This window comes from Pipistrellus kuhlii, unplaced genomic scaffold, assembly GCF_014108245.1.
Source record: "Pipistrellus kuhlii isolate mPipKuh1 unplaced genomic scaffold, mPipKuh1.p scaffold_m20_p_7, whole genome shotgun sequence".
In the NCBI taxonomy this organism is placed as follows: domain Eukaryota; kingdom Metazoa; phylum Chordata; class Mammalia; order Chiroptera; family Vespertilionidae; genus Pipistrellus; species Pipistrellus kuhlii.
This window is the reverse complement of record NW_023425573.1, coordinates 26,809,759-26,828,393: the sequence shown is the minus strand read 5'-3', so window position 1 is coordinate 26,828,393 and position 18,635 is coordinate 26,809,759. Positions and strand designations below refer to the sequence as shown.

The following is an 18,635-nucleotide window of genomic DNA, read 5'->3' as shown; positions in this document are numbered from 1 at the left end:
AAGAGGGAGCAATGCCTTGGCTCGTTGGTGTGCCTTTATCTGCAATTCTGAAATGTGTGCTCCAATTTCAACATTAAGAATAATAATTCTCCTGAGGTCTCAATGTCACGAGAGTTCATCTGAGATTACATGGAGCCAAAGGGCGGTGAACACAGTCACCACGATAATGATTTTATTACTTCACTGCATCACGAAGCATTGCCAAACTTTTGGGGGACTCTGTGTACCTAGATGGTTTGGGGCCCAACTCTGCTCAGGATTAGGGCATGTTGTTTATTAATATGAATAGTACACAATCCACATTCGCTCTCAAGAATTACAACCAAGAACCACTGCAAAGCAATCTAGTAAAGCCTCTGCCCTAGAATCTGAGCAGACCTGACACAAAAATCCATTGCTAGTTTTCCCACTCACCGAATATTTATGCAAAGTGTTGGCCCTATGGGCACTATGCTAGAAACTGGCACCAGAAAAACCAAGTTAGAAATAGTTGGTGCCTATGAAGAGGACTCCAGTGCACAAACAACCAGCCAATTATAGTCCTGAGTTGTGCCACGGTGGGGGATCACGAGGGCCAAGGAAACACAGAGCAGGGCAGAGATGCGGTCTTGCTCTCACAGAATAAGTTGTCTGCGAGAGAGTTCCTGGAACCCACTAGAAGATGATTTCTCTTTAAGCTTAAGCCAGTAGTTAAGAGACCCACATTCCTCCCACTCGTAGCTCTTTTAATGGAATCAGATTGGAGCTCCTTGTTGGAGCTCCTAACATAAAGGAGCTGCATAAACAAGTCCATTGCCCTCTAAATAGTCTCTGAGACCTTCCAAGGGAAGCAATGTGGTCTTCCTTGAATCTCTGTAGCATTTTATTTTATTCTGCCCTGTATTCTTTAGCGGTTTGGGTATCTTTCTCTGCTACTTGTCTATGTGCCTACCTATTTATCCAGCTATATTGCTTACAGGTAGGATTTCAGCATCAGCTATAGAATCACTCTCTTGCTCAAGAACCAGTCTATGGTTTTGCAGACCTTCAGCACTCAGTAAATGTTTCTGTAGAGATGTGACCTCCCTTCTCCCTTTTCTCTAGGTCCCATATCCAAGTAAGAAAGTACTGAATCCAGATAATTCTACCATTGCCTCTCAGATCCAGCTGCACTGGTCCTGTTTCAGGGCCTCAGGACCTATCTGTGCCTTCTGATTCCTGACATCAGCTATTTTTGCATGGTCCCACCCCACCACACCTCTGAAATCTTGGTCAACAGCTTCAGGGCCCACAATAAAATGCACACTCCTCAGCCTTGGCCTCAGACCTGGGAATGGGCCCAGCCCACCTGGCCAAGCTCATTGCTCCTCTCAAACTATTCCACTTGACCTCTCCCTCTGCCTCTTTCCCTGCAGCCATTCTGGATCACTCACTCTTCCACAAATATGCTTTGTAATTTCCCACATTGCTTTGTTCACAATAAATTCTACTCCCAACCAGCTTCTTATTACTGTTCATTTCATATGCTGACTAAGTGCCAGATCCAGGCTTTATATTTAGTCTTTCAAAGTTCGCAGTTTGTTCTGGTGATATAGCACACACACCCTTTGAATCTACCTTTTATGGTCCCTGAGGCCGACCTGTGCCCTCTTGCAGTCTGAATGTGGGGATTGGGCCTAAGCCATCAGGGACATCCTTAGCTTTGCCACGGAGGCGGGAGAGGCTCCTGCCACCACAACTGTACTTGAATCAGCTTCTGGCTGAGCAGTGCTTCCCCAGTGGGAGCCCACGGATCACTGGGGGGCAGCTCCTACTTTGAATGTCTGCCCCCTAATGGTCAGTGCATGTCATGGCAACTGTTCAGTCAATTTACATATTAGCTTTTTATTATATAGGATATTTGAGAGTTCATTGGTTAATCATTTTCCTCTTAGAACTAAGTGACCTCTATTGGTGTTGCCTCACCATTTATCAAAGCAAAAAATATGTCAAGAAAGGCCAAAAATAAAATCATGGTTGTGTTAATAGCATTTTAGTGGAAATAATCACTGCATCCAAGTTTAGACACATCACTATAAGCGCAGCCAGCAAGCTTTAATCATTTTGATATTGCTATGGGCATCCCAAAAAAATTTTCAGGGGAATTTTGCAAAGTTAAACTATTTTTATAATCATAATATTGGACTTTCCACTCTCATTCTCTCTTAAGTGTACAGGGGAGTTCCCGAGTAGCTTCAGGACATGTGATACATCAAAAGACTGAATGCAGAAGCAGATATAAGACTCAAGCTCAGCCAGAGAGAGAGATGCAAAAAAAAGAAAAAAGAAAAAAAAGTAAAATGATGCCATTCTTCACTAAATCTTGTTTTGAAAAAGTATTTTTTCATAAAAATATGATTTATGATATTGTGTAATGGGTTTGTTGTTATCAAATGGATTATTTTTTATTGTGTTAATTTCTAATGGAGAATCACTAGATCCAACCCACGTAAACAAAAGCCAACGGTCTTGAGGCCAAAAAGTTGAATGGATGTCTAGGCAAACTATATGATTGTTCCTGAGCCCAGGGTCCGTCTAAATTTACTCCAACTTTAACAAAAGTATCCTGCGCACAAGTTAAATTCCTCTCTTTTGTGCCCTATTTGGAGGCTACAGCTCCACTGGGGGCCCGGTGGGAGGAGCCTAAGTGGGAGGGGCCTCGGCACCACAGGAAACACGTCACAGAGCGCCTTGTAGGGCGTGGGAGAGGCACCAATCAGGTGCGGGCTACGTCACAAGGGGCCTACCTCCCGGGCAGCCTCGCCGGGCACTGGGCTTGCGCCCTGGGACCCCAGGCGTGCCGCTGCCTGTCTGGCCACTGGCCCAGGGCCCGTGGGCCGTGGCCGGCCGTCCAACATGGTGGACTACTACGAGGTGCTGGGCGTGCCCCGCCAGGCCTCCTCCGACGCCATCAAGAAGGCCTACCGCAAACTGGCGCTCCGATGGCACCCTGACAAAAACCCTGAGAACAAGGAGGAGGCGGAGAGGAGATTCAAGCAAGTGGCCCAGGCATACGAGGTGTTGTCGGACTCCAAGAAAAGAGACGTCTACGACCGCTACGGCGAGGCGGGAGTGGAGGACGGTGGCGGCGGCGGCAGCGGGCCCTTCGAGGACCCCTTCGAATGTGTCTTTACCTTCCGCGACCCGGTGGAGGTCTTCAGGGAGTTTTTTGGTGGCCGGGACCCATTTTCGTTCGACATGTTGTTCAGAGACCCGTTTGATAACATTTTGGGAGGTCGGAGAAGCAGGAGCAGAGGGTCCTCACCCCTGTTCCCCACCTTCAATGAGTTTCCAGCATTTGGTGGTGGTTTTTCCTCTTTTGATTCAGGATTTCATTCCTTTGCTTCTCTGGGGAACGGGGGCCTTTCTTCCTTCTCCACGTCCTGTGGTAGTAGTGGGGGGATGGGGAGCTTCAAGTCCGTGTCAACTTCCACCGAGATCATTAACGGCAAGAAAACCACCACCAAGAGAATTGTCGAGAATGGCCAAGAACGGGTGGAAGTGGAACAAGACGGAGAGTTAAAGTCCCTGATAATAAACGGCAAAGAGCAGTTGCTGCACATTGACACCAAGTAATTCCAGTCCACGTTTCACTTAAAGCACATGGGAAGGAATAACAGGACATTTTTTTGGAGAATGCAAGTGAACTCTACTTTTAGAATAACTGTACTCAGCACTTTATAAACGGTTCGATGCCTATGCCTATTTGTTCTTATTGTTAGGACCACCCTAATAGGACTTCTCTTTGTTTCTCTTTAAAACTGCTGCAAATGTCTGCATACACCTTGCTATTTATTAAACATAGCCCTGAGGCAGACGGTGTTAATTTCACACTAAGACAAAATGTTCATCACGGCACCTAGAATGTGGCCTTTCCAAAATTTGAAATGTCAGCCAGATAGTTTGCTCTGAAGTTAACACTGCCAAATTATAATGATTTACTTCATTTTTTTTTTAGCACATAGTAATAGTAGTAAAAATATAAATATAGTATTAATACCTCTGCTTAAATTAAAGATGGTTTTTAGGTCAATATACATGCTGGTAGTAAGAGTTGATTGTTTAAATTAATTCTTAGTAAGAGTTAATTGTTTAATATAAGGCTAAGCCTAGGCTTTTGAAAAGAAGATAAACATGGCAAAGTGGATGTACTCGTTTCCTAAGGGTGCTATAACAAATTACCTCAAACATGATAGCTTAAAAAGAAATCCACATTAAAAACTGAAGGACAGGAGTCTGAAATCAGTTTCACTGAACTTAAATCGCTATTGGTAGGAGCATGTTCCCTCCAACAGCTGTGGGCAAATTAAGTGAATTTCTCACAGTCACGTGATTGATTAATAACATGAGAACCATATTCAGGTCACTTGACCTAATAAAATAGTGATAGGGATGACTCAGATACATTAATGCAACTCTGATTGCTATCCTGGACCCAACTTGGATCTATAAAATGATAGACGGAAATGTGAAAAGCATTTCTACAAGGCTACATAAAACTAACCCATTGCCATGCACAACATGTATCTCATAATCAAATGAGGATGATGAAAGCTAGGTTCTTGGGATACTGATTGGGTGAGGCAACATACACATGTTTGAGGGAGCAGCTTTTTGTTGGCACAGTCTATGCCCCCATGAAAACCCCTTGTATGGTTGCCTTGAGATAGTCCATCACTAAGTGTGCCATTCCCTTGGTCATCTCCAAGGAAAGGCTGGCATAAGGTAAGAGAGCAAAAAGATCACTGAACTAGACCAACTGAAAATGCAGCATGTATGAGAATGAGTTTAGTGCCCTTAAAGTTCAATCCCAATGGAATAACATGCAAACTACACAGCAGGAACATAGGTTCAGCCACCACTGTCCCACAGGGCACAGAGAGTCTGTTAACCACATCAAATAGCCATCATATAAAAATACCAGAATAAAACAGCTTTTAAAAAAGGAGGTCATTTGCTTGCCAGGCAGAATAACTAACGCCAGTGAAGACATTCCCAGAGTAATTTGCCAGAAAAGAGGGTTGGGGGGAACATGGAGAGAGAGGATGTCAGGAGTTTTGAAGTGATCAGAAGGGTACATAGTTTCTGGTAAGAGATTAATATCCAGAATATATAGAGAATTTCTAAAATTCAACAACATCAAAAAACCCCATTCAAAAATGGGCAAAAGACTTAAATAGACATTTCTCCAAAGAAAACATACAAGTGGCCAATAAGCATATGAAAAATGCTCAATATCTCAAATCATTATGGAAATGTAAGTCAAAACTACAAGTTACCACCTCACACCTATTAGGATGACTACTATGAAAAAAAGAAAAAGAGATGAAGAAAGAAAAAAAGTGTTGGAGAAAATGTGGAGAAATTGAAGACCTTGTGCCCTGTTGGTAAAATGTAAAACATGCAATCACTGTGGAAAATAGTATGGCAGTCCCTCTAAAAATTAAAAACGAAATTGCTATATAACCCAGCAATTCCACTTCTGGGGATAAACCCAAAAGATTTTAAAGCAGGGTCTTAAAGAGAGATCTGTACACCCCTATTCATAGCATCATTATTTACAATAGCTATAAGATGGAAGTAATCCAAGTGTCCATTGAAGGATAAATAGATAAGCAAAATGTGGTATATCCATAATGAAATATTATCCAGCTTTAAAAGGACAGGAAATTCTATCATGTAGTACAGTATAAATAAAATTTGAGGACATTATACTAATTGAAATAAGCCAGTTACATAAAGAAAATTCTATATAATTCCACTTACATGAGGTACCTAAAGTCATCAATTTCACAGAGACATAAAGTAGAAGAATGGTGTTTACCAGCGACTAGGAAGAAAGGGGAATGGGGAGTTGTTGTTTAATGGGCGTAGACGTAGGGGTGTCGAACTCAATCAGAGAAGGGGCCAAAATCTAAAATCCAGCCTAAATCGCGGGCCGAATGGTTTACTGAACAGTCATAAACTGTCATTGTGATGGAAACGCAGCGGAGTGCAGTGATGACAGCGCGGTGCGGGCCACATTGCAAGGCCTGGCGGGACGGATTTGGCCCGCGGGCCTTGTGTTTGACACATGTGGCGTAGAGCTTCAGTTTTCCAAATGAAAAGAGTTCTAGAGATTAGTTGTACAACTATGTGAAGTACTTAACAGTACTACACTGTACACTTTAAAATGGTTAAGATGGTAAATCTTATCTTAGGTGCACTTTATCACAATTTAAAAAATGGTAAAGGCCAACTATGAAGAAAATAAAACAGTAATAAAACTATGTGTACCAATCTTGCAACAATAGAATAAGAAAAAATTATTAAAATTCCAAATAGAAACAGCAAAATTTTAATGGGGAATAGTTTAAGACATCTTTTTCAGAATTGAGCATGTTGAGTTTTTTTTTAATAGAAAAACTTAAAATATAAATTTTAGGTGTTTCTATGGGACATTTACAAATATTGATCATATACTATCTATCTATATAAAACCCTAATATGCAAATACACCGAATGGCCAAACAACCGTGCAACCAGGCACTATGACGTGTGCTGACCACCAGGTGGCACGCGTGGAACATGGTGGGCATCAGCAGTGGCAGCAGAACAAGGAACATGGCAAACATTGGCCATAGTGGGTTGGTGGAGCAGGTGAGCAGGGGCGCCAGACCAAGGTGGGGTGCCAATCACTGTTATTGGGATGAGCCTCTGGAGGTTTCTGAAAATTCTTTGCTCCTATGCGCTGCAGTACTGCCCGGCACCCGCACTCACTGCCAGCACCAAATCTGCCACTCGCACCTGCTACCGGTGCCCAGTGCCAATCCCAATTGCTCAGTGCCATCAGTGGGTGCAAGTGGCGTCTGCTGGCCCCAATCACCCCTGAGGGCTTCTCCACCTTCCCCTGCTCCTATGGGCCAATCTTGGCAGCAACCACTACTCACACCTACTGCTGGCACCGGCCCCAATCGCTCTGCACCATCAGCATGCGAGAGCAGCAGCATTGAGAGTGGGGCTGCCCGAAGACAGGGGACCAGGGGCTGCAGCGGGAAGGATCAGGAGGGGGCACGAATATTGGGCTGAGACCTGCCCCTGTGCCCACCACAGCCTCGCAGCCCACGGTGCCTTTCAAAGTGCACAAATTTATGCACTGGGCCCCTAGTCTGATAGAGTAGCCATTGGTAATACATAACTATTGAACATTCAAAATGTGGCTAATCCAAATTGAATTATACTATAAGTATAAAATACATACCAAATTTTGAAAATTAGTATTGGACAGAAAAGAGTAAAATATCTCATTAATAATTTTATATTGAGAATATGTTGAAAGAAAATGTTTTGGATATATTTGGTTGAATAAAGTATAATAAAACTAATGCCTTTTTGCTTTTTTTTTAACATGCCTACTAAAAAATTTAAATGATACATGTGGTTTGCATTATATTTCTCCTCAGCCCCTTCTGAAACAGGACCACTATAAATGATCATGTAAATAAATGCAATTTGCTAGTCCCTTTATCCTTCCACTGAACATCTACAAGCAAAAACTCCCTGATAAATAAGTTCACAACTCAATTTCTCTGCTCCTACACAGTTGAAGAAAAGCACAACCCTGACGATGAAACCATAGCAAAAGGACAATCTTGATTGAATCACACCATTGTAAATCCTATTACAGAACTTCACCCCTCTCTCTCTCATTTTTAACGACCATTGCAAACCTTAACCACACTACTTGAGACACTTGAACCATTTATCTCATCAAGACTGTTAGAGAACGAAAGGTAGAAATCAACAGAAAGATTGGTAGATAAGTAAACATTTGGAATTAGTATAAAAAATAAAATGTGTTCTGCCTGGCACACTGATTGGATATAAGCACTAATACAGACCTGAGATAATGGCTTCCTTTTGGCACAGTTTATGCCCCCAATGAAGACCATGTTGGGCATGATGGGCCTGGGGTAGTCAAACACAAAGTCTCCTCTGAACAGCCACACAGATGCATAGCCAAAAACATCCACCAGTGACATCTGTCTCTGCAGAAGCTCAGAGGCCAGCAGTACGTAAGGAGAGAAAGAAATATGGCAAATGTACGTCATGGCCAGAGGGTAGAGCATGTTCTTGACCCTTTGCAGGAATGTCATATGGTCCGAATTCCTTGTAAATAGCCTGGGAATATATGAGGAAGGACTTGGGCACTGTGTGCTCTCCGAATCTAAGTCACATGGAATGGAACGTAAAAAAAACACAGCAGGAATCGACAGGTACTGAGCCAGCAGTGCCCCACAGGGGTAGACAGGATCTGTTAAAACCACGTCGAAGGCACTGGCATTCAGATGTCTGATCAGGTCCTGGTTATGCACCAGCTCCTCACAAGACTTTTGAAAGACTGAAGACACATTTTTCATAATTTCAATAGATTTCAAGAATGTTTTTAGAAAATGTTCTCTTTCAAAAACCAGGCCAAAATGGCCCAGCACGAAAGACTGGAATTCCTCCTGGGTGAATGAAGTGGGATAGGTTTTCAGGGTGAAATAGTCCTCCTCCTTGACGAGCAAAGTTGCCTCTGGTGAGAGGACTACTGCTTGGTGGCCTCTGGCATGGAGCTCCTGCACGACTTCCCTCATGCTGAGCCAGTGGCTGCCCTCCATGGGGACCACCAGTACCTTCCCACCCTCAGTCCAGGTCCCGACACACAGGAAGAAGAGAAGTCCCGTGAGCAGCGGTGGGTGAAGCTGGAGTCCTGTAGCCATCTCAGTAAATGCAAGAGCAGCTGACTCCCCAGATCAAAGTGTGTCTCATATACTTATTTCCTTTGTCTTATCGTCAAACCAATTCACAGCATGGCACGTCACTGGAGGGCAGGGTGCCCTACTTACATTAATCATTACAGAATGAACCTGCCCCTGTCCTTCACCACTAGCCTTTTACCCTTTTGCTTTCCCTAGGGAGAGATCTATCCCTCTAACTTTGGAGAAATTCATCTGAGTCCACTGCTCTCTCAGAAGAACTGTCTAGTTCACGCTCTTGCTTTTCATTCCATTCCCAAAATGAGACTGTGGATGCCCATTTCTTCTCTTTCCGCCCACTCCTCTGTTAACCATGTTCTACAGGGCTGTGACTGAACTCCAAGAAGTCACCAATACTAGTCCACAACCAAAACCTCTCTGCTGGATGTGACCTTATCTGGTAACTCTTAAAACGCTTTCCTCCCACGTGGGCAACATTGAGCACATCCAGAAAATACATATAGCATTGCTAAGACGGTTTTCTCTAAGAGGAGGGGGACCCTGACTCTCTGGTTCTGTCCCTCTTCCACACAAGGACACCTCTTGCAATGTTCAGGGAAGAGTCTACTTGAAGCAGCTGTCAAATGTGGAAATATCTGGGGAAACCCTGAACTTGGGACTTGATGAAAACAACACAAAGGTTGTTGAGATGCCTAAACCTACTCCATGGGATAAGAGTTGCCATTATCTAGAGAGTAAATGGTCAAGGACACAGTGGGGTTAGAGAGCACCATTCCCCGAGAAGCCTGCTCACCACAAGACAGGAGGGAGCTGTCACCTGGCCTCAGACCAGTCTCTGTATGAATTCCTCATCTCTTACATCCTGAAAGTTACAGTCTTCTGCTACTCTGCTTCGGGACTAGGGTGTACCTTAATCTGGGCCTTTACTATATCCTGTGATTTATGTTCAGGTTTCTCTCCCAGGTCATTTATACTCCTAAGTCCTCGTAAGAACAGATGCTTCCAGAACAGGATGGGCTACATAATTTGTGCGCTCCTTCTAAGGGTGGAGCCCTGAGCAGCCTCATGAGTCACATGCCCAGAAGAACAGGCCTGCTCAGAAAGTGACTCTTATATGTGCTCAGTTGCAATCTCCTGGTCCTGTTCACCCTGGCAATAAAGTGAGTGGGCTCTTTGTGATGTCCCACTTTCTCTCTCACTGAATGTGCTTTGGTATCCTTGACTTCTGCCACACCAACCTGCAGGCAGGCCACCATGACTAGCAAGGCTTAGGCTTCCCTTGGGGAGGAAATGACCCCATGAGAGATCCACAGTGCTAACAGATTCCACCATTGGATAAATGTGTGCACACCAAGACACTTCCCATGGAACACCAGCCACCACTGTGCAGGCAGTGATGGGTTTAACCCTTCCTTTTAGGCTGTGAGCCAGGGATCCTGGTTCCCTCCTCCTCTCCAACAGCAAGTTCTCTGCTCTCTTTTGCAAATCCTCTTTCTGTCCAAGTCATAACTCTATTTTTCCCCCAAGACTCTGTTTCTGTAGCCTACTCACAGGTTTAATCCTATCATTTCTGTCCTTCATTCACTCCTACAAAAAGCCATGCAAAATCTCTTGAGTGTGTAGGCTTGAGACTGCTCATGTCCCACATTAAAAGCATGAGGGCAAATGGAGCCAATGGCTGGGAAGGTACAACTTCAAGTTTGTTATTGGTGCTGCAGCTGCTGTTATTATCACTAACAAGAGAAGCTACCATTAAGGATTCTTGCCACTACCATATCAATGGCAGACGCAGCAAGTAACCAGAGTTGACTCATCTTCATTCTGTTAATAACTTGGTAGTCCCTGTTCCTTATACAACTGTAACTGCACTGGACATGTAGGAGAGAATATACACCAGGGCCACCTCTCTAGCCTTCATCATTGTGGTCATCTGCTTTGTGGTTATAACCCAACATGCCAAGATGTTATAAGCCAAGTAAGAAGATTGGTTTACCTAGGGCAGTGGTTGGCAAACTCATTAGTCAACAGAGCCAAATATCAACAGTACAATGATTAAAATTTCTTTTGAGAGCCAAATTTTTTAAACTTAAACTTCTTCTAATGCCACTTCTTTAAAATAGATTCGCCCAGGCTGTGGTAATTTGGAAGAGCCACACTCAAAGGACCAAAGAGCTGCATATGGCTCCCGAGCTGCAGTTTGCTGACCACGGACCTAGGGAATTGGTCATAGTGGTGGTGTTTTCTCTGCTCCAATTGGAGATATAAATAAATCTAGGTCAAATAAATGAAGAGTCATGGGGTGTACTGAAGGAAAGACTTTACATTGTAACACGCTTGATTTTATTCCAAATTAAACTATAGATTTAATGCAATGCCAAACAAAATCTCATTGGGATTTTTAACAGGAGAAAAAACAAATTTAATTCATCTAGAAGCATTTTTGTCTTCTGGTAATACAGGAGTAGTTCCTATCAGACCAATGCTCTCATAGGTAATGATTATAAATTATTACAAAAAAAACCCCACAAAAACTTTTTACATCTGTCTAAAGGCACTAAAGAGAAAACAAAAAGAAGCAGAAAGAGAAGGGGACAACAGATAACAAGGCCTGGGTAGAGTTTCTTTGCTCTTAGCAGCCACTTCTGGTATGTCTGTCCTTATCTATTACACCTAAAGCCTCAGGGGGGCGCTTGCTCCCTGTCAATAAGGAGATTATCTACAACTCATTTGTCTCCATGTGGCCAGAAGGTGGCCAGCATCTCAGTCAGTTATTATGCTAATGGAGCAAGCACCACCCTGGGACTGTAGGGCTGAGAAGCCTATACCTATCCTCCATGCCATGGTATGTTTCCTTGGTGACCCTGCTCATAGCTCCAAACTGTCAAAGCAGATTAGAGAATCCCAGATACCAATCCCATCAGGGGACTCCAGCTTCCAGAGAATAGTGAAGACCATCACTATGCCAGCCATCAGTGACAGAAGGCCCAACACCTTTGCCCATTGCATCTTGCTATTGGAGTTGCCAAGAACACACCGTAGTCACCCAACATGCTTTACTTACATGGGGAGGAGACAGTGAATCAATCCCAATAGTGACGCCCCCATGGCCAGCAGTCCCTAGGACAGCAGACACAGAGCAGTTCACCCACATATGTTCCTACTGTGCAGCATGAGAAAGACCCTGTCCCCTCCCCTTGGAGTACAAATAAATATAACAGTGGGTTGGCCAAGTGCCATGGATCCATATGTTAAAAAAAAAAAAAGAGAAAAAAAAGAAAAGAAAAAAAAAGAAGCATTCTTTGAGCCTGAAACAGAAAGACACTCCCACACAAGGTGATAAGGCTGCATAGGCTTGTGATGGGAAAGACTTTCAAGCCCAGGCCCATTCTTTTATTATTATTATTCTTTGTTAATTAAGGTATTACATATGTGTCCTTATCTCACCATTGCCCCCCAACCCCCACCCCGCTCGTGCCCTCAGCCCCCTAGTGTCTGTGTCCATTAGTTATGCTTATATGTATGCATACAAGTTCTTTAATTGATCCCTCTCCCTTCTCCCAGCCTTCCCAGCCTTCCCTCTGGGTTTGATGGTCTGATCAATGTTTCTCTGTCTCTGGATCTTATGAGGTGAATGGGGCTAAAAGACTGCACAAGTGAGACTCCCTTTCCCAACACCCATTTTAATGGCTTTGCATCTTGGTAAGTCACAGTTGATGCTACATCATGCCCCTAAAACTCATTCTCAAATGCTTTGGTGTTTCCCACCTACTCTTGCAAAGAGGCATGGGAATGGCAGGAAGCATTCTGAGCAGTAAGAGAACTAAATGACCCAGAAAACACAGAGCGTGCAAGAGCAGGAAGGAGACAGAAGAAAATAGGGGTGCATTCCTTTCCTGGGACCGCTGACACAAAGAGCCCAAACTAGGGAACTTAGAACAAGAGAAATGTATTATCTTATCCTCTCACACTCTGGAGGACAGAACCAAATAGGAGCCATGATCCCTCTGAAAGCTCTAGGGAGGATCTTTCTTTGCCTCTCCCAGATCCTGGGATGTGCCTGCAATCCTTGGTCTTCCTTGGCTTACAGATGTATCACTCCAATCACATGTCCATCTTCTCCCTGTACACTGTCTTCCTTGTGTATATGTCTGTATTCAAATTTCCCTTTTTATAAGGACACCAGTAATATTAGATCAGGGGCCACCTTAATGATCTCATGTTAATTTGATGACCTCTGCCAAGATGTTTCCAAAAAAGCTCACATTCTTTTTTCATTTTTATTATATATTTTTTATTGATTCCAGAGAGGAAGGGAGAGGGGGAGAGAGATAGAAACATCAATGATGAAAGAAAATAATTGGTCAGCTACCTCCTGCACACCCCACACTAGGTATCAAACCCACAACCCAGGCATATGCCCTGACAGGGAATCAAACCATGACCTCCTGGTTTATAAGTCAATGCTCAACCACTGAGCCTCACCAGCTGGGTGAAACTCACATTCTGAGATGCTGGGGCTTAGGACTTCAGCTTCTTTTTTTCTTTTTTTTCTTTTTTTCTTTCTTTTTTTGAGGGGGTCTCAATTCCACAGACCTGAGCTTTCTCCTAGTCTGGGAAAACTACCTAGGATGGTGTGGTATGTTTGGCCTAGTGTTCTTAAAATGTTCCTCTTGTGAAGAAGTAGGGAATGGTTTAGAGGGGTCAGCCTGGAACCAGGGAGTCCTACTGGGAGCTTGTTTGTGAGAGGCGAGGACCTGAATCAAAGCTGCAGGGGCACTGGGGACTGAAAATAACTAAAATGTTCATCAACTGATGAGTAGCTACATAAAGTTATTATGCTAATGGGACAAAATATCATTCAACAATAAAAATGTTATAATATGAATCACCCTTATGGAAAGCATTATGCTAAGTGTAAAAAGTCAATCACATTATTATATGATTCATTTTGTATTAAATGATCAGAATAGGCAAATTCATGGAGACAGAAAGTTGCTTAGTTGTTGCCAGAGGCTGGGGAGAGGAGAAAATGGGGAGTAACTGATAATTACAGGTGTGTTTTTTTTGTGGATGATTGAAAATGTTCTAAAACTGATTGTGGTGATGATTGCACAGCTCTGTGAATATATTAAAAATCATTGAATTGTAAACTTTAAATGCATTGTATGGTTTTAAAGTATAATAAAAGAAATGCATGCAAATTGACCATCCCTCTGCTATGCCCACCAGCCAATCAGGAGCAAGTATGCAAATTAACCCAACAAAGATAGTGGCTGCCACAAAGCTGAAGGGAGCAGGAGGCTTTGGTTGTCCCTGGCAATGGAGGAAGCCAAGCTTCCAGCCCTCCCTGGCCTCCACTCAAGGAGTGGCTGGGAGCCTGGATTGCTGGAGGATGTGGCCAGCATGCAAACAACCATCAGCCCCTCACCCAGACTGGCCAGACACAGCAGTGGGGACCCCCACCCTGAAGGGGGTGTGTCCAGCCTGAAAATGGCCCTCAGCCCTTCACCCAGGCTGGCCACACCCCCATGGAGTAAGAGTCCCTACTGGGAGGTATGGTCAGCCTGTAAACAGTCATCAGCCCCTTACCCAGGCTGGCTAGGCACCCCAGCAGGGACCCTCACCCCATAGGGTCATGGCTACCCTAAAGGGGGTGTGGCCAGCCTGAAAACAGACAAAAGCCCCTCACCCAGGCTGGCCACACATCCCCAGCAAGGATCCTCACTTCATGGGGGCTTGGCCAGCCTGAAAACCACCAAAGACCCCCTCACCGAGGCTGCCCCATTCCCCAAGGGAATCCCCACCCTGATCCGGGGCACCCTTCAGGGCAAACCAGCCAATCCCCACCTCTGCACCAGGCCTCTATCTATACTAATAAAAGGGTAATATGCTAATTACACTAAGAGACCTTCTGGGCATTCTCCTGGACAAAGCCATGGTTGTGGGGCCAAGGTAGAGGTGGTTAGAGACCAAGAGGAGAGGGCAGTTGTAGGTGTTCAGGCCAGAATGGGACGGCAGTTGGGGGTGATCAGGCCATCAGGGGTGGGAAGAGGCAGTTGGGGGTGAGCAGACCAGCAGATCGGCAAGTTGGGGGCAAGCAGGCCATCAGTGGGTGTCAGCTGGGGGTAATCAGGACAGGGGGGCGCAGTTTGGAGTGGAAAAGTGGGGGTGAGCAGGTCAGCAGGGGGGGCAGTTGGGGGCAAGCAGGCCAGCGGGGGGTAGGGGGGTAGGGGGCAGTTGGGGTAAGCAAACTGGCACGGGGGGCAGTTGGGGATGAGCAGGCTGCAGGCAGAATGGTTAGGGACAATCAGGCAGGCAGGCAGTTGAGCGGCTAGGAGCCAGCAGTCCTGGATTGCGAGAGGGATGTCCAACTGCTGGTTTAGGCCCAATTCTTGTAAACCAGCAGTAGGACATCCTTCAAGGGGTCCCAGATTGGAGAAGGTGCAGGCCAGGCTGAGGGACACCCCTCCCCCTTCCTCACCCCATGCATGAATCTTGTACACCCGGCAAGTAGTATAAAATAATCTACTTAATTACATTCTTCTCAAATTATCTAAATTATTATCCAACTAAGTTTCTAGCTTTTCAGAGACTCATGTTGAATATTGGTTTTTAAACCTTGACTCACTCTAGCATTTAGCCACTCTATGGATAATTACTCAGTGAGAGAAATAGTGCTATCAAAATGTTCCACAGGTCTATTCATCTCCAAGATAACCAGTCATAAAGGTAAACACATTGATTGGAAAGAGAAGCAAACCATTATAGGAATTTCAGACAATGGCCTAAGTCATGTATTTTTTAAAAGTGCCTGTTAAGAATGACTCAGCATTTTAGTGTTTGGTTCCCCTTACTTGCTTAGAATTCAATCCTCAGCTCAACCAATAAATGTTGAAGTTGCAGCCTGAGTGTTTATTGCCTGCAGAGACCCCTGTAAGGGGGCAAATGATAGTTCAGGGATGGGCAAAGGATGCTTGCTGCCCCCTCCCAACCCAGCCTGGACCCTGCTGGATAGAAGTGACTGATACTCACTTGGGATTTGTTCAGACCAGCATTGCTCAATTTCAGCACTATTGACATTTTGGCCAGGTAATTCTTTGTTGGGAATAAGTGGGTGGGTATTTCTTGTGCTTTGTAGGATTTTTAACAGCATCCCTGGATTTTACCTACTAGTTAGTTGACAGGGTCACCCCCTAATTGTGACACCAAAAATGTCTCCAGACATTATCCAGAAAGGGTCAAATTTACCCCCATTTGAGAACCATTATTTAGATTAGGGGGAGAACTTCCAATTGCAGGTTGTATAAGGCCTAAGAAACGTTTGGCCTGGCTCTGCCAAAACATTAGCAGTGAGTTAATTATATGTTTAACCAAATATAGCTGGCTGATTTTCAAGTTGATAATTTTGTATGGCCCTTGAATTATGTTATGAATATTGAAATGGTCCTTAGCAGAAAAAAGTTTTCCTACCCCTGACCTAGATGATTCCAGAACTCAAGAGAAGAAAACTTGGGAACAAAAGAGCTAGTACTCAGTCATTTGGATATAGTTTTCTGGGGAGATGCTTCCCAAAGAATGTTGCAAGAAAACCACATTGCTTTTATCACTTCACAGAAAGTTTCAACCAATATTGAGTGTCCCAGGATCTGGCCTGGCCTGGAGCTTCTGGAAGCAGAGGGAAAGGCACCTGTGAGAATGTGGCACAGGTAGAACTGCTCGGGGGCCAGATGATAAGATGCAAGGGGCTGGTGAGGAGGCCCTGGATGGCATAAGGGGCTTCAGAACATCCAGGGCTGCCCAGGGCCTCGCCTCTGAGGGGCTCCCAGTGGGAACCACCTGCTGGGTGATTCAGGGACTTCTCCGAGACATCTTGGGCAAAAAATGCCCAGGGCCTTGGAGATGGCTGAGTCCCTCCTTGGGCATAGGAGGCTGGTGGAACTGTGGTCAAAGTCACACTAACCTGGGCATAAGTGGGAAGAGATCTTGTGCTCCCCCACACAGGCAAGGCTGGGAGTGCAAAGGGTGCCGTGAGGACAGGTACCCTTTCCCAGATTGTGACTCAGTGTTATGCAAGGAATGTTCGCCAAGCACTGGTTCCCAAAAGGCTTTGCACATATTTGAAAGAAATATGAGTATGTGTTTGAAATCAGGCCAATAGTTACCTATACAACAGGTCACTTGATATGTGAAATCAAATTTCATCGTTTATGAATTTGAAGTTCTCAGATTATTTCTGAAGTTAAATGGCTTTTCAAACTTTTATTGGCCACTTGTGTTGTTTATGTATTGCCTGATCATATATTTTCCTACTAAGGAGTGTCGAGATGTTGTTGTTGTTGTTGTTTTAGCTATAAATAAGGCATCTGATGTATCTTCTTTTTAAAAATATATCTTGGATGAGGCCATACAACAAAACAAATTATCGATATGTTAATGTGAACAATTCAGTGGCATTTAGTCCCTTCACAACGCTGTGCCCCGCCATGTCTACATGACTCCTGTTCTCATTATTTCAAAGTGTGCACCTATTCATAGTGTTGAAATGACTCAATTACTGTATTTGACCAGTGAAACTGATTTTGATCACTGTAACTTAATCCTATCTATCTTATCTAATAAAGAGGTAATATACAAATTGACCATCACTCCAACACACAAGATGGTCATCTCCATGTGGACACAAGATAGCCACTACAAGATGGCCGGCAGGGGATGGCAGTTGGGAGGGACCAGGCCTGAAAGGGAGGGCAGTTAAAAACAATCAGAACTTATGTGTTGACCTCTGACCTAAGGCAATTGTTTGTAGATTCCCTCTGGCACATGAGGAAAGAGGGCTTTGGAAAATAAAAATTTGTGAGTTTGGTTTTTTTTAAATGTTATTTGAATATTTACACCTTTGAAAAGCTTCAGATCACTCTAACTTTCATACTAGAATTCTTTTTTTCAATGCATTGTTTTTTCATCGGAAAGAAAGCCTCAAAGAAGCCCCAAAGACCCTTATCAACCTTCTTTTATATCTGCTAATATCTCTGTAAATATGGTAAACAGTAGTTACAAGGGTGATGAGCATAATTGGACAAGCTCCAGGAAGCACAGAGCATGATACAGAAACCTCGTATGTCAATAAAATTTAATTAATAATCCAAAGTGTAAAAGAATCATTTGCTATAAGAAGGAAAAATATCATTTTTTAAAATATATTTTATTGATATTTTACAGAGAGGAAGGGAGAGAGATAGAGAGCTAGAAACATCGACCAGCTGCCTCTTGCACACCCCCTACCAGGGATGTGCCCGCAACCAATGTACATGTCCTTGACCAGAATCGAACCTGGGACCTTTCAGTCCGCAGACTGACGCTCTACCACTGAGCCAAACCGGTTTCAGTGAAAAATATCATTTTTATACCTTGGTACCAACCATATATTTTTGCAAAAGTAAAATTAAAAAGTTGTAGCCCTAACTGGTTTGGCTCAGTGGATAGAGCTTTGGCCTGCAGACTCAAGAGTCCCAGGTTCAATTCCGGTCAAGGGTATGTACCTTGGTTGTGGGCACATACCCAGTAGAGAGTGTGCAGGAGGCAGCTGATTGGTTTTTCTCTCCATTGATGTTTCTAACTCTCTATCCCTCTCCCTTCCTCTCTGTAAAAAAAACAATAAAATATATATTTTTTTAAAGTTATATTTAGTCATGTTGAAAAAACAGGCTGTAGTGAGTGTGCTTTTTGGGCCTTGAAGCTTTGCCTGTGCTTGGCTTTCATCTGTGTCTCAGTTGATAGTCCCTATGTGTCAGCACAGAGAGCATTCTGTACCAAGTTGTATGTGTAATTATTAGAAACTAGAGGCCCGGTGCATGAAATTCATGCAGGGATTGGGGA

General features: G+C 44.0%; 2 protein-coding genes and 2 long non-coding RNA genes across 6 annotated transcripts in view; 3 read left to right on the top strand and 1 right to left on the bottom strand.

Moving 5' to 3' along the window:
* The window catches only part of LOC118709114 (UDP-glucuronosyltransferase 1A9-like), a 48,272-nt gene that overhangs the window by 13,906 nt on the left and 15,731 nt on the right, over positions 1 to 18,635 (bottom strand). Inside the window, exon 1 of one of the 3 annotated variants that reach the window (XM_036420969.2) lies at positions 7,899 to 8,808. The exons of the other annotated variants lie outside the window; for them this stretch is intronic. Coding sequence (XP_036276862.1) covers positions 7,899 to 8,762 — 864 coding nt within the window. The 5' untranslated portion in view covers positions 8,763 to 8,808. Of the gene's footprint in view, positions 1 to 7,898; positions 8,809 to 18,635 lie in introns of those variants that run through there. 3 annotated transcript variants of the gene reach the window in all.
* LOC118709120 lies at positions 1,477 to 18,622 on the top strand. The gene is made up of 3 exons (XR_004984855.1): positions 1,477 to 1,604; positions 4,036 to 4,038; positions 18,593 to 18,622. It is a non-coding gene; the product is annotated as an uncharacterized LOC118709120 (long non-coding RNA).
* Positions 2,732 to 3,717, top strand: LOC118709117 (dnaJ homolog subfamily B member 3). Its single transcript, XM_036420974.2, has one exon. The coding sequence runs from the start codon at positions 2,875 to 2,877 to the stop codon at positions 3,592 to 3,594; it is 720 nt and encodes a 239-aa protein (XP_036276867.1). The 5' UTR covers positions 2,732 to 2,874; the 3' UTR covers positions 3,595 to 3,717.
* LOC118709121 lies at positions 5,436 to 6,287 on the top strand. The gene is made up of 2 exons (XR_004984856.2): positions 5,436 to 5,894; positions 6,105 to 6,287. It is a non-coding gene; the product is annotated as an uncharacterized LOC118709121 (long non-coding RNA).

Coding starts and splice junctions, on each gene's coding strand:
- LOC118709117 (XM_036420974.2), top strand. CDS start 2,875: ATGGTGGACTACTACGAGGTGCTGGGCGTGCCCCGCCAGGCCTCCTCC.